At 39.2% G+C, this 16,038-nt stretch overlaps 1 protein-coding gene across 2 annotated transcripts in view; it reads left to right on the top strand.

Annotated features, from left to right (window-relative positions):
- The window catches only part of LOC126251169 (MLX-interacting protein), a 420,910-nt gene that overhangs the window by 391,431 nt on the left and 13,441 nt on the right, over positions 1 to 16,038 (top strand). Inside the window, exons 16-17 of one of the 2 annotated variants that reach the window (XM_049951618.1) lie at positions 1,446 to 1,573; positions 4,366 to 4,484. In XM_049951618.1, the coding sequence (XP_049807575.1) occupies positions 1,446 to 1,558 (113 nt within the window). In that variant the 3' untranslated portion in view covers positions 1,559 to 1,573; positions 4,366 to 4,484. Of the gene's footprint in view, positions 1 to 1,445; positions 1,574 to 4,365; positions 4,485 to 16,038 lie in introns of those variants that run through there. The other variant, XM_049951617.1, reaches the window with a different exon arrangement.

Below are 16,038 nucleotides of genomic sequence, written 5' to 3'. Positions count from 1 at the left end.
CCTTGCCTTGTCTAAGTCAGCTTGAAGAGCTGCAATTTTCCCTTACTGTTCCAGTATTTTCCTATCTCTACTGCAGATCCTACACTGGTAGCAGTTACTTCTGTAAAATATCTGGGAGTATGCGTGCGGAACGATTTGAAGTGGAGTGATCATATAAAATTAATTGTTGGTAAGGCGGGTACCAGGTTGAGGTTCATTGGGAGAGTCCTTAGAAAATGTAGTCCATCAACAAAGGAGGTGGCTTACAAAACACTCGTTCGACCTATACTTGAGTATTGCTCATCATTGTGGGATCCGTACCAGATCGGGTTGACGGAAGAGATAGAGAAGATCCAAAGAAGAGCGGCGCATTTCGTCACAGGGTTATTTGGTAACCGTGATAGCGTTACGGAGATGTTTATCAAACTCAAGTGGCAGACTCTGCAAGAGAGGCGCTCTGTATCGTGGTGTAGCTTGCTGTCCAGGTTTCGAGAGGGTGCGTTTCTGGATGAGGTATCGAATATATTGCTTCCCCCTACTTATACCTCCCGAGGAGATCACGAATGTAAAATTAGAGAGATTTGAGCGCACACGGAGGGTTTCAGACAGTCGTTCTCCCCGCGAACCATACACGACTGGAACAGAAAAGGGAGGTAATGACAGTGGCACGTATAGTGCCCTCCGCCACACACCGTTTGGTGGCTTGCGGAGTATAAATGTAGATGTAGATACCACTGGTGACCCTCATTTATGTCCCCATTTCCCACGCCACTACATTAGCCCCAATGAAAGAAACTACAGCACCCATCACACCACACCACACCCTGGAACTAACGATCCTACGGCATGTCACACACTTCTCACTCATGGTAAAAACAGAAATCGTATAAACTGATTTAAGTACTGACTAAAACGTAAACAAAGGACCCTAGAAACTATTCAGGTGGATATAAATAAATTGAAAGAGTATTGAATTAAAAAACTGGTGATTACATATAAGTTTAAGTCACTGTTTACTTACAATACGCGCGCATGAAATTAAGCCTAAATCTTTGTAAAACACTAACCCCACTCCGTTTTTAGCCTCTTTATTGTGACTGTGCCAGTATAATTTATACCCACTCTCAGCAATTTATAGTAACAATAATGTGAAAAGGGAACTGTGCGTCCTAGGTTGCAGTGCGCTCGCAAACTTTTTTCCTACAAGAGCGTTCAAAAGTCTGTACAGAATTGCAAAAATAATATGGGTGTTAAACTAAACCATATCTTAAGTTGCAGGTTTTTATGCCAATTTATTACATATAAAATAAAACTACAAATACTGTTTGTTCAATGAGACAACTGGGCTGTAACTCCTCCAATTCCCACCTCTTGCCTCTCCCCCTCTCTCCATTTACTTCCTTCTTACTTTTTTAGGATTCTGTAGTTAATATTCATGTTTTTATTAATCTGTTTTAAATGTATAGGGGTTCTGAATTCACTGCGGTACCTGAGTAGAGCAACAGACATTCTGACAGACCCTGCACGGTTACCAGAGGAGGCTCGGAGAGCTGTTCTGAAGAGAGACATGCATCTTTGACAAAATGCATAGCAGGTATGCCATTTATTAATTGTAACGCAGTATGCAATACAATACTAGTGGGAGCTGTCAATAATATCTGAGCTTTCATTAATATCATCACATTATACGTAACTAAAAGTAGTCATACTTTTGTATGGCAGAAGTATCGTGGAAACCCATCCTCTCCAAACTCACACCCTCTCCTCTTAATCCCACCTTCAAACAATTAGAGTTTTCTCAAACAACCAAGTGTGGGCTGCCTTTTGATACAGAGAGAAAACAATTAGAGTAGACAACTCAGCCATGTTGTAAGTACAGGGTGGAGCGGAGGAAACACATGGTGTTTTTTTTAGTTCTATTCGATAAGTGGGGGTATTGACCTTGAATGACTGTTGGCAAACAGCTCAAACTATGCTTTTTCAGTCACTGTGAAGTGTCGGAGCATAGAGCATTGTGTTTCATGGTTGAGAACTTCTTTAAAAACAATGGTTCTGTGGTTACGGTTCAATACTTTTTCTCTTGAAAGTTTCGTGTTGGATGACGAGAAGCAGTTCCAGATTGAAACGCTATATTCGAGTGGGTTACAACCTTTAGAAGTACTGGATATGTGATTTGGGGGGGGGGGGGGGGGTGACCACCTTACCTTCCCCATTCAGTTTGAACTCCAGAAAACGTAGACAGAGTGAGAATGGCAGTTCTTGTTAGTCTTAAACAATCCACTGTATTGCTGGGTATGTCATGTTGTTCATATTGAATCACATCTTACATGATGATCTCAGATTTCACCAATACAAAATGATTGTCCAGCAGATAAATGAAACAGATTTTGTGCAGCACAGAGAATTTTGTAATGTAGTAGGCACTATTCTTACAGAAGATGCAGATGCCCCAGTATAGATGCACATGCCCCAGTATTCATGAGTGAGAAAGCCCATTTTCATCTGGATGGTTATGTTAATGTACAGAACTGTTGGTACTGGGCACCAGAGAACCCACATGAACTAAACCAAAAACTTCTCCATAGCTCAAAAGTAACAGTGTGGTTCGGTGTCTCCAAAATAGGGATTATTGAACCTTAGTTGTTTTGAAGAGGGAGGAACTGCAGTTACTGTGACATCAGTGTACTGTGTCAAAGTATTAAACAACTTTCTTTGTCCAGAACTTGCAAAGCGTCAAGTGCACATGAGAGAGATGTTGTTCCAGCAGGATGGTGCCACAGCTCACGTGGCAAGAACATCCATGGAAGTGGTTCAACAAATGTACCCGAGACATTTCATTTCACAAATATGGTGATGTTCCTTAGCCCCCAGGCCCACCTGATCTGTTGATCTGTGACCCCCTTCTTTCTTTCTTCCTTTTTTTTAAAAAAAAAAAAATCAAGAGTGTGTGTGAACGAGCTTTGCACATTTGATGACCTCTAAGGTTTACATTTGTGAGGAAATTGAAGCTGTGCCAAATGAAATGTTAGAGAGAGCCTCTTTGGAGAGGATCCAAATTTGTGTCCAGCAAGGAGGACATCATCTCAACAATAATATTTTCTAAGGTATGCAGATTTCAAAAATGCAATAAAAGTACTATTACTGATGCAAACTTTCTTTAAATAAAACCCGGTTTCAGTTATTCAGTTGTGAAAAACATGTGTTTCCTCTGCTCCACCCTGTATTTCCAGCTAAAACCTCTCCCTGTTCAAAGAAAATAAATAAGGGCAATAAGCTCTTGTCTGTGGTTGTGGCATAAAATCAGTTGGCTCACTGTGACACCATATTCCACGTACAATCATTTTTGTGTTGTGACATTTTTCAGAAGTACAGTTAATATGTTACAGTTCTTTTAAAATATATTCAGTTGACTGAAAACCTTGAAACCAGTTTCTGCTGATAAAATTACAACTGTAGAATATAATGGTAGTATGAGAGTCAGTTAAAACTATTCCAAAACACATTTGCATGAAAGAGCACAATTGAACTGCTTTTTAGCGAGCAACTCCTCTTTTCAGTCAGTCTCTCTCTCTCTCTCTCTCTCTCTCTCTCTCTCTCTCTCTCTGTGTGTGTTTTTTGTTTTTTGTAGTTCACATTGTCTCTGTAGTTCACATTGTCAACATTTAGTAAGTTAGTATCTAGCAAAAGTGGATAAAAATACAAAACTTTGTTTGACACTCCAAAATACCTATATCAAATTGCATATTTATTACTTATTGTGAAATTTGAAGTAGGCCACTATCAGCATGAATATGACCCTCAATACATCACAATAGCAGATCTCTGAGGAATAGATTTTTTGTCCTGTTAATGAGCTTGAGCTTTTACGATGTTACCGGTTTTGGGAATCAGTGGGTACAAGAAATGAATGGATACTGCATCACGCAGTGTGACCGTGACATGGAATGACAATCATCTCATGTGACTGTAGTCATGGATGTACATCTTCATTGCCACTGTTGGCTTCACAATGGCGTACTGCAACAGGTGCAGACACTTCTAAACTCGGTGTTCACATCATCTGCTGTGATTTGGACTATGGCCCACATACTATTTCATCAGCTTCTATGGTTCAGAGTGACAAATCAGATGGCATTGGGCACTTTATGATAACTGGTAAAATGTATTTTGTTTACAGACAAATATTACTTCATACTGTCCTGCAGGTGTGACCATGCATGATTTAGACACCATTGTGGTGATCACAGTGTGGCAACCTGCAATGTTCAGTGTCACAACAAACATACTAAGAGTGTTGGTTTGGGGTGCCTTTTAGATACAGCATGTTGTCTCTATCACTATGTATGGAGAACATTCTGAACAGCAGCCACTGTGTTATTGTTTTAGAGCCAGAGTTACTCCTTCATGCAGCTGCATAGGGTATATTTCAGCAGGAAGATTCCTGGTCATCCATGGCAAGAAATGTAAAGACCTCCTTGACCTACAGATTTGCCTGTCAAGTCACCCATTGAACATGTCAGGAATATGTTGATCAGCAACTTGTTGTCCAACTAGCAGTGTCAATGGTTTTTAGACTCAAATGCAAACTGCACAGAGGGAGATCCCCCACAATGTATCTAGGCCCTTGTTGATTCTATGCCATGAAATTTAGAGGCTCTGATTGCAGCACATGGGGGCTTCACATGACGTTGAATTCTCAATAAATGACCGTGTACAACTCTGTAATCCTGCAGCGGTTTTCATGAACATTAGTGTACTTGGTAGTGAATTTTTATATTCCATTCATATTGCATGTGGTGAGGTGGAAAACTTTTCAGGCTTTACTGTAAAAAAAAATCTGTGTGTATTGAGCTACGTTCTGACCGTTTTTACAGGTTTCTAATTAACTACTTTTTTTCTGATCAGGAATGTGTCTAAATGCATAAAGAAGCTTAGATAGCCTGTCTCTCAGGCATTCTATTTCTATAGGTCTACTTGGACTTTTAAACCAAGTATTCCGTAGAAATGTTCAGATGGGTAATATAGGACAACTCATCAACAGGGATGTTAATATCATATTGAATTCCTGGAAGTTTTATTGCGAAATATAGCTCGATTTTTTGGAAATGTATTCATTTTTCATTTTAACTATCACAGAAGCTGCTGTCTCACATGTGTAGGTAGTGACAAACAGTATCATTACTTCTAATGCATCCTGTGCTGAAGCAGCCCAAAAATATACAGTTATGTGCTCACTAAACATTCACTGTACTCACATTGTCAGATAATGGGTCTTTGGAGCTTTGTCCTAATCTTTGTATGACTCATGTCTTGTGGAAAGCACTCACAAAAATGTTTATAACAATGAAAATAATGAATATTTGACGAAATAATTTAAATGGCATGCATAAAAGGGAGGTATAATTAGGCTAGCTTTTGGAGCCATTAGCTGCTTCTTCAGGCAGAAGGGTTGTAAGGGAAGGAAGAGGGGTGAAGGAAAAGGACTAGAAAGGTTTAGGAAAAGGAGTAGATTTCGGAAAAGTTACACAGAACCATGGGTCAGGGGAGACTTACTGGATGGGATGAGAAGAAAAGACTGATTGTTGGGGGACAGCATCGGCAAGATTTGAAAACCTTATCCAGTGCAGTCCCCAACAATCAGTCTTTTCTTCTCATCCTGTGTGGGAAGTCTCCCCTTACCCATGGTTCTGTGTGATATTTCCAAGATCTACCCCTTTTTCTAGACCTCTCCAGTCCATTTCCTCGCCCCTCTTCCTTCCCCTTCAAACCTTCTGCCTGAAGAAGGAGCCACCATTGGCTCCAAAAACTTGCCTGCTTATGACTTTCTTTTGTGTGTGTGTTTTACCACTGCTTGGTGAGTAGTTTCACAAAAATGTCATAAATTATGTAAAAGATGTGTGTGATGTTTTATAAGGTAAATTGAAGTTAACATTGCTGTTTATGTAGATACGAGTAAATTCTGGAAACTAGGAAATTAATCACTATTACAGTTTGAGAGATGCTGTTGAATTCCCTTATCAAAGTTTCAATTTTGACTTCGGTGCATCAGATACTGATACATTTTCCTCTTGTAGTTGAAGAATGAATATGTTTAAGGTTGAGACTATGGATGATTAGCAGCTGTTGTGCAAGTGGAACTTTTTCATGTAATGAAGGTTTTTATCTCATCTGTCATGTAAAAGGAAAAAAAAACTTAGTAATTAGCCTCTTGCTGATCAGTGAACATGGATTGTAGTAATAATAATGTACGCAGTTCATTTTTTACTAATCTGTTCAAATAATATTGGGTTCAAAGTTGAATATTTAAACTTTCAATTAAATTTACTATTTTGATTACCCCATTTTGCTTTTTCTGGAAATTTGTCTGATTACCCCTGTTTCAGAACTGGCAAAGCAAACAAAACTTCAAAAAAATGATTAAAGGAATACAACAAATGTTGTCTGTATAAGATATTACTAGCTACACTGACCATTATGTGGTGAGAATATATGCAAGGTTTGTTCAAAAAATTCCAGAAGTTTTGTAATTTCATGCCAGTGGTGTGTTGGAACGAAATGTGGTTGGCATCCCTGCACATGCCTGTGTTTAATGTATAACTGCTCGAAGTTTCATTGTCGTATGTCTGTTAGTTAGTGTTCAGTGCTCTATTAAGTAGAACATTGTATCAAACAGTTTGCGAATTTTTAGATGGCAGAGTTACAGGAGCAATACGTCTGCATTAAATTTTGCATGAAACTCAAGAAAACATACAGATATGTGCCAAATGCTGCAGGAAGCCTACGATGATGAGTGCTTAAGCTGTACTTGGTGTTACAAATGGTTCGCATGCTTTAAAAATGAGTGAACAGAAGTTAAAGATGGACCCTTGTTCAGGATGCTCTTCGATGTCTGCTGACGATGCTCATGTCAGGAACGTCAACGAAATTGTACGTGCCAGCCAAAGACTGACTGACTGAGAGATTGCAGAAAAATGTAACACTTCAGTTGGATCATGTCATGAAGTCTTGACACAGCATCTTAGAACGCATCTTGTTGCCACCAAGTTCGTCCCATGGCTCATGAGTCAAGAACAGAAAGACCATCGCCTCGCAATCTGTGAAGAACTTTTGGATCACACAAATGAGAACGAGATGTTCCTTAAGAGAATCATAACAAGACATGGGGTCTAGGGTTATGCTGTTGAGATCAAGGTTCAGTCTTCACAATGGGCTGGAAAAGGTTCTCCAAGACCAAAAAACAGCTCATCGGGTCAGGTTAGATGCCAAAGCTACGCTGATAGTTTTCTTTGATTTTCAAGGATTAATTCATCATGAATTCATGCCGCAGGGACAAACTGCCAATTGCTGGTACAGTCGGGATGTATTGTGACAGGTACAAGAAAATGTGAGAATGAAACAACCTGAAATGTGGCAAGACGATTCATGGCTCTTGCCTCACAATAAAATCACTGTGCTGCCTCATCCTATGTACTCTCCAGACCTGGCCCCTGGAGACTGTTTTTTATTTCCAAAATTGAAAACTCCCCTGAAAAGACGAAGATTTGCAACAATAGACGTGATAAAAGGAATTCGCGTGATCCAGCATGAGGCATACCAAGACTGTTTCTGGAAGTGGAAACAGAACTGGGATCAGTGTATCAATTGTGGAAGAGAGTATTTCAAAGAAGACAGTGAAAAATAAATAAAAGGTAAGTGTAGAACAATTTTGTTGACAAAGTTCCAGAATTTTTTGAACAGACCTCGTATATTTTTTAAAAACATGCTAGTTGAGGTCAGCATAAGAATTACACATTATTATTTGTTGGTGCAGTTGCACATCCATCACAAAACTCTTAAGATCTGTAGTGGTCTTTGAAGAACTGCTGAACTAGAGCATAGTGCTGAATTTTTATGCGCTACAGTATTTTACTGTAATGTGGTGCCTGACATCTGATGTAATTCTTCAGTTTTTCTTGTGTCTCTCACATATGAAGAGTTCTCACATAAACTGGAAAGTTTGTTATTGTATCTTCAGCCCAAATACTGGTTTGATGCAGCTTTCCACCTCAGTCTATCCTGCACAGCCCTTTCCATCTCTGAATAAGTACTGCAACCTACTTCCATTTGAACCTACTTACTGTATTGATCTCTTGGTCTCCCTCTACAATTTTTACCTCTCACACTTCTTCCCATGCCAAATATACAATTTGTTGGCCGCAGAATGTGTCCTATCCATCAATTCCTTTGTTTAGTCCAGTTGTACCAGGCACTTCTTTTCCACCAGTTCAATTCAGTTCCTCCTAATTTGTTATTCTAGCTACCCATCTAATATTCAGCATTCTTTTGTAGCACCACATTTCAGAAACTTGTATTCTCTTTTTGTCTGAACTCTGTGTTGACCATGTTTCACTTTGAGTATAGTTCAGTCAACACTGTCTAAAGCTTTCTCTAAGTTTACAAATGCTATAAATGTAAATAAATTTGTCTTTATTCAATCTATCTTCTAAGGTGAGCCATAGAGTTAGTATCGCCTCTTGTGTTCTTCATTTTTCCAGAATCGAACTTGATCTTCCCCAGGGTGGCTTTTACAAGCTTTTCCGTTCTTCTGTAAATAATTCATGTCATTATTTTGCAACTGTGACTTATTAAACTTTTGGTTTAGTAGTTTTCACATATGTCAGTATCTACCTTCTATGAAACTGGAATCATTACATTCTTCTTGAAACCTGAGGATGGTTTGCCTGTGGCATATACAAAGCGCTGCACAAAAATTACCAGAATACACCTTGATCTTACTTATCACTATCACATTTGAGTAGTTGCGTTGGGGGTGCCATACACTGCTCCTAGCATTTTTACCATAAACTGAAAGCTTCTTGAAATGAATTTTTTATGAGCCTGTTATTACAATTTGTAATTCTGTTTTAATCTCGTCGGCTGTGTGAAATATTCAGCTTTTTAACTTGAGCTTCATTCCCAGGAATAAAAAAAAGTGACTTGCAGATGAGGAACACCTGTCATTTTGTTTGCTGCCAGAAAGTCCTGGGTGATCAATGCAGTGTGTGTGACCTCGCATTGTCATGATGTGTGCACCACTTTTGCCAGATAAAATCCTCTAACACTTCCTGTAAGACAGCCCTGTGACACTGCATATCTACTGAATGGTCTGTCTATGATCTTCCAGCGCCGTATTTGGAACAGCAGCGACATTTTGAGGAGTAATGTTGGTTGACGGCTGTACTGAATGAATGGGTATCATCGTCAAACAGTGTTCTGCCATCTTGAAAACATTTTAAGACAAACGTAAGTTTGAGTGTGACCTAAGGCAACCTCCTGAAATGCTTGCTTCAGCATATAATGTGCTTATGTAGTGGTTTTTCCCAAGTCTAAAACACAAAGTTTATGCACATACATGGTTCCCAGACACCTGCAATCATCAAATTTGCAAGTTACACAAAACATGAGCATGGGGAAATATGCATAAAAACTAAATGTGACCATCTATCCCAAAGCTACTTGAGCTGCTAAATAACTCAAAAGGATGTGTGAGGTACCATCTAGAGGTATTTTGTTGTATTAGCTGGACTCCACAAGCTACTCAAATCAGGGAACATTTGGTTAGCACCTTGTATCTTGCAAATCAGGTAGAATAATTTTGTCGTGACTGGCTTTCCCAAGGGTCTCAGTAATTTTACAGGAACATCACGTTCTCCAGGGGCCTTTTTCACTTACGTCTTTCAGTCTCTGTCAAATTCTTCTCATAGTGTCATATACCTTATCTCATCTTCACCTGCTTCTTCTTCTCCTTCTATAATATTGTCCGCCAGTGCTGAAAAATGATGGTGTCCATGTTCTGGGACAGCGAGGGCATAATCCTTACCCATTGCGTTCCAAAGGGCACTACGGTAACAGGTGCATCCTACGAAAATGTTTTGAAGAACAAATTCCTTCCTGCACTGCAACAAAAACGTCCGGGAAGGGCTGCGCGTGTGCTGTTTCACCAAGACAACGCACCCGCACATCGAGCTAACGTTACGCAACAGTTTCTTTGTGATAACAACTTTGAAGTGATTCCTCATGCTCCCTACTCACCTGACCTGGCTCCAAGTGACTTTTGGCTTTTTCCAACAATGAAAGACACTCTCCGTAGCCGGGTGTTGTGTGATGTCCTTAGGTTAGTTAGGTTTAAGTAGTTCTAAGTTCTAGGGGACTGATGACCATAGATGTTAAGTCCCATAGTGCTCAGAGCCATTTGAACCAACTCTCCGTAGCCGCACATTCACCAGCCGTGCTGCTATTGCCTCAGCGATTTTCCAGTGGTCAAAACAGACTCCTAAAGAAGCCTTCGCCGCTGCCATGGAATCATGGCGTCAGCGTTGTGAAAAATGTGTACGTCTGCAGGGCGATTACGTCGAGAAGTAATGCCAGTTTCATCGATTTCGGGTGAGTAGTTAATTAGAAAAAAAAATCAGAGGCCTTAGAACTTGAATGCACCTCGTAAGGTTAAACGAGGCTAAGACACTGAGCTAGTGAAATGCCTGATGATCTTCTTACCAGGACCTACAAGTTGAAAAATTACACAAAAGGAAACACCAAAAAGAGAAAAAGAAGGAAACAAGACAGGGAAAAAAAAAACAAAGATCTGATTAATCTGTTCCGATGTAACTGAAACTTTCCTTGACAATACAAGATTCTGTGGACAGGAGGCATTGGAACACTCTGCAGTTCAACATAGTTCACCTTCATTTTCGCTGACCACATCCATGCCTTTTCAATGATTTTACAATGGAAATGAAATGGTTGCTATTTCTACCTGCAAAAAATTTACAATTAATCGCAAAGTATCTCACAGTGTGTACAGAAATACAAGAATCGAGACTTTTAGAAGACCATCTTCCTAATACTAGAGCATATAATATATATGACAAAAATACACAGAATGAGCATATGGAAATGGCTCCGTAAACTTTCCGGCATAATAATTCATTGTATTCATATCGGGTCTCCAGCCGGAACATCTCGTCATCTGGACACAATATTTCGGCGGTCCACCTGGCTGCCATCTTCAGGTGAGTAGGCCGTCGCACTATCTCGCCAGAACTGAAGTCAAACATGCCGCGGCGGCTCCTTTATACACCGACCGTTGGACCATCGTGCGTGCACGAAAATAACCACCCTCTAGCAACAGACACAACAGCACACCAGTGGTGAAAGCTCGTGAAAACAATAAATCGATATCAAACCCTAATTGACAGTTTTTGAAGACCGAGACAAGGACCGTTGTTTGTTAATGTCAAACAGAACTGGATTCCAACTCTTACTTAAAGGCTACCCCTTATCTCTGTTTATAATATTGTCAGAAGCCGGATTTCAATGGCTTCTTTCACTACACAGTCCCAATACTGCGACGCAGGGGCTACCACTTGTGTCTCATCGTAAAGCATTTTATGTCCTTCCATAAGACAATGTTGCACCACCGCAGATTTTTCTGGCTGGAATAAATGCATGTGGTGATGATGCTCCATGACTTGACTCGTAGAAAGCAACTACTAGAGACACTGTTCTTAGACGTTGATCTCTGTCTAACAAATTCGGGAGTGCCAAAACATTTCAGTATGTCTATGGCACCTATTCTAAAACAGATTTCACAATGTGAAGTCATAACTACACTCCTAAGACCCAGCGGACATTCTTGACATCGTGTGTGATACCCATTGGTCCTGAATTTGCACCGAATCAGTTGTTTGTCACATTCCTCACTGTGAATAGCCAACTGGAATGCTTTCATTGCTAAAGTGCATTTCATATTAAATACAGAGAAGAGGGTCAATGGAGTAGTAAAAAATGCAATAGAAATGATCATCCAAATTGTGAATAACACATCATCATTCTCTTAAGGCCATTCTAGACAGAAACGTGTTCCTTGGTGGTGCAGAGAGATTGCAGGTGTCATCAGAGAACAATGATACTGTCTGCACATATTAGGTTTGCATTTTAACTTTTACACAATGATTTTGGTGTAATATTTTGACAATAGAATTTTACGAGGCTAGTTATCCATTCATTAATTACTATTAGACAAAGAGAGGGACGAAAAAAGTCTCATACTTATATTCTTGGATGGCAAGTGACGACTAAATGACTAATAATCACATAATTGAGTCACCTTATATTTAAAATCACCATCACAGCTTCCAGCTTCCCTTCTTTGCTTAGTACTGGCTTGCCATCTCACCTCTTGATATTCACACAACTGCTGCTTTTTTCAGCTCTTGATATTCACATAATTGCTTCTTTTTTTGCCAAAGGTATCTTTTTAATTTTCCTTTAGGCAGCATCTATATTTCCCCTAGTTATGCATGTTTCTTCAGCCATGCATTTGTCTCTAGCCATTCCTGTTTAGCCATTTTGACTTTCTGTTAAACTCATTTTTTAAGCTGTCTGTATTTATATTCATCTCCTTCATTTGCTGTATTTTTATATTTTCTCTTTTCACCACTTAAATCAATATCTCCTAAGTATCAATATCTCCAATAACTTATACTAGTCTTGCCATTTTACCCATGTGATGCTCTGCATTTCACAAAGCTAACCATTTGTTTTCTGCCATATTTCTTTCCGTTGTTACAGCCCAACATAACCTAATGCTCCATGTGAAACTCTTCAACAACGTTCGGTTCCTAAATATATTCAGGTCCCATTTCTTTAGTTTCCTGCTATTTTGCAGTTTCTGTAGTTTTAGTCTGCAGTTCACAACCAATAAATTGTGGTCAGAGTTCACATCTACCCTTGGATATGTCTTATAGTTTAAAATCTGGTTTTGAAATTACTGCCTTATCATTATATAACCAGTCTGAAAACTTCCAGTGTCTTCGGCTCCCTTCCACACATACTGCTTTCTTTCATAATTCTTAAGCCAAGTGTTAGCTATGATTAAATTATGCTGTGTGCAAAATTCTACCAGATGGTTTCCTCATTCATTCCTTCCCACCAGTCCGTATTATTAGTTCTTCTCTTTCTTTTCCTACTATCAAATTACAGTGTCCCATCACAATTAAATTTTTGTCTTCCTTAACTATCTAATTAATTTCTTTTATCTCTTCATACATTCTTTCAGTCTCTTTATCTGCAGAGGTAATGGGTATATAAAAGCAAGGACCTTTGGCTTCATGTCTATTTTGTGTTACCTACATTCCTATTTTCTTATTCATTATTAGGCTGACTCTTCCCTATTTGATTTTATATTTATAACCGTATACGCACCTGACCAGAAATCCTGTTTTTCTTGCCACCACTCTTCACTAATTCCCTCTACATCTAACTTAAACCTATCCATACCACTTCTTAAACTCGCTACATGATTAAAGGACCTAACATTCCATACTCCGATAAGTAGAATGCCAATTTCGTTTTTCCTGATGATGATATCCTCCTGACTAGTCCCTGTCTGGTGATCAAAATGAGAGACTATTTTACCCAAGAGGATGCCATCATCGTTAAGCCGCACTGAAGAGCTGCATGTCTTTGAGAAAAATAACGGCTGTAGTGCCCCCTTGCTTTCAGCTGCTCACAGTACAAGCACAGCCAAGGCCGTTTTGGCTAATGTCCCAAGGCCACATTTACATCTATATCTGTACTCGGCAAACCACTGTGAAGTCCATAGCAGAGGGTATGTCCCATTGTACCAGTTATTCGGGTTTCTTTCTGTTCCATTCACATATGGAGTGCAGGGAGAATGATTGTTTGAGTGCCTTTGTGTGTGCAGTAATTACTCTAATCTAATCCTCATGATCCCTATGTGATACATAGGAGGTTGCAGTAAAATTAGAGTAATCATTTGAAGCCAGTTCTTGAAACTTTGTTAACAAACTTTCTAGGTATAGTTTACATCTATTTTCAAGAGTCTTCCAGTTCAGTTTGTTGTGACACTCTCCCACAGATTAAACAAAGCTGTGACCATTTTGCTGCCCTTCTCTGTACACATTCAATATCCCCAGTTAGGCCTACCTGGTACGAGTCCTACACATTTGAGCAATATTTTAGATCTGGTCACACAAGTGACTTGTGAAAAATTTCTTTCATAGATTGATGGCACTTCCCCAGTATTCTACCACCAGCTTTACTGACAACTGAACATATATGATCATTTCATTTCATATCCCTACAGAGTGTTACAACTAGGTATTTGTATGAGTTGGCTGGTTCCAATAATGACTCATTGATATTATAGTCACAGGATACTAAATTTTTTCATTTTGTGAAGTCCAAAATTTTTCATTTCTGAACATTTAAAGCACGTAGCCAGTCTTTGTACTACTTTGAAATCTTATTGGGGAAGATCTAACTAAATATTTATGCAGCATATTTCAGATAGTACTTCATTATAGATAACTGCATGATCTGCAGAAAGCCTGATTTCACTATTAATATTGTCTGCAAGGTCATTAATACACAACATGAACAGCAAGGTTCCCAACACACTTCCCTGAGGTATACCCGAAGTTACTTCTACATCTGACGATAACTCTCCATCCAAGATATCATGCCGTGCCCTCCCCACCAAAAAGTACTCAATCCAGTCACAAATGTCACTTGATACCCAATATGATCAATATTTTGACAGTAAGTATAGGTGTGGTACTGAGTCAAATGGTTTTTAGAAATTAAGAAATACAGCATCTACATGACTGCCTCAATTGAAAGCTTTCAATATGTCATATGAGAAAAGTTGAGTTGGGTTTTACACGATTGATGTTTTCGAAATCCGTGCTAGTTGGCATTTATGTCATTCTGTTCAAAGTTCCTCATTATGCTTCAGCTCAAAGTATGTTCTAAGATTCTGCAACAAATCAGTGTCAAGGATATTGGATGGTAGTTTTAGTGGATCACTTCTACTGTCCTCCTTGTACATGGGTGTCAGCTGTGCTTTTTACCGAGCTGTAGTACAGTTTTTTGTTTGGGGTCTACCATGGATTATAGTTAGAAGAGGAGCTAACTCAGCTGCAAATTCAGAATAGAATCTGACAGGGATTCCATCGGGACCTGGAGTTTTGTTCAATTTTAACGAAGTCAGCTGTTTCTCAACACCCCTGACATTAATACTTATTACATTCATCTTTACAGTGGTGCAAGGATTAAATTGGGACAATTCTCCTGAGTTTTCCTTTGTAAAGGAACATTTGGAAATGGAGTTAAGCATTTCAGCTTTTGCTTTGTTGCCCTCAATTTCAGTTCCTGTTCCATTCACTAGAGACTGGACACTAACCTTGGTGCCACTAACAGCATTTACATATGTGCAGAATTTCTTTGGGTTCTGTGAAAGATCACTTGACAATATTCTGCCACGGTTTTTATTGAAGGCATCTCGTATTGCTCTCTTGACAGCCAAATACGTTTCATTCAGCATCTCTCTGTCTATAGCCCTAAACTTTGTTTCGCGCCTATTATGCAGTAATCTCTCTTTCTTTAAAAGTTTCTTTACAGTGGCTGTATACCTTGGAGGTTACCTCCCAGCCAGAGTTCCTCTACATGCTTTGCTCCATACTGAAAATTTCAAGTTCCTCATTGAGATATGACACTACCAATTTTTTATCTGCTGAACATATATATCTTTCTGCTTATTTTAGTTGTCCTTCATACTTTGGTAATCATTGTTGCCAAACCTCCATCATGGTCACTGAACCCAGTTGTGATGTGGATCTCCTCAGAGAGGTCAGGTCTATTTGTTGCTATTTCCATCATGAGTGGGGTTTCTATCTGTTCTAGGTAGTTTTCAGAGAAGTCATTTAGTAAAGTTTCACAGGGTATCTTTATCAAGACCATCAGTAACAAAACTGTAATCTTCCAAATTAATTGTTTGATGATTAAAGTCTCCGACAATGATTAAGTTATGATTGAGGAACTTACATACAAGTGTACCGAGGTTTTCTCTAAAGTTTTCGGATACATCAGGAGAAGAGTCTGATGGGCAATAGAAGGATTCAATTATCATTTTATGCCCACACCAGATAGTGAGTCTTGCCTAAACAATTTCACATGAAGCTTCAGTTTCTACCTCATTGGATTTGAGTTTCTTGTCTA

Source organism: Schistocerca nitens, chromosome 1 (genome assembly GCF_023898315.1).
Source record: "Schistocerca nitens isolate TAMUIC-IGC-003100 chromosome 1, iqSchNite1.1, whole genome shotgun sequence".
Lineage (NCBI taxonomy): Eukaryota > Metazoa > Arthropoda > Insecta > Orthoptera > Acrididae > Schistocerca > Schistocerca nitens.
The sequence above is the reverse complement of the archived record's forward strand: the minus strand, read 5'-3'. Positions and strand labels throughout refer to the sequence as shown.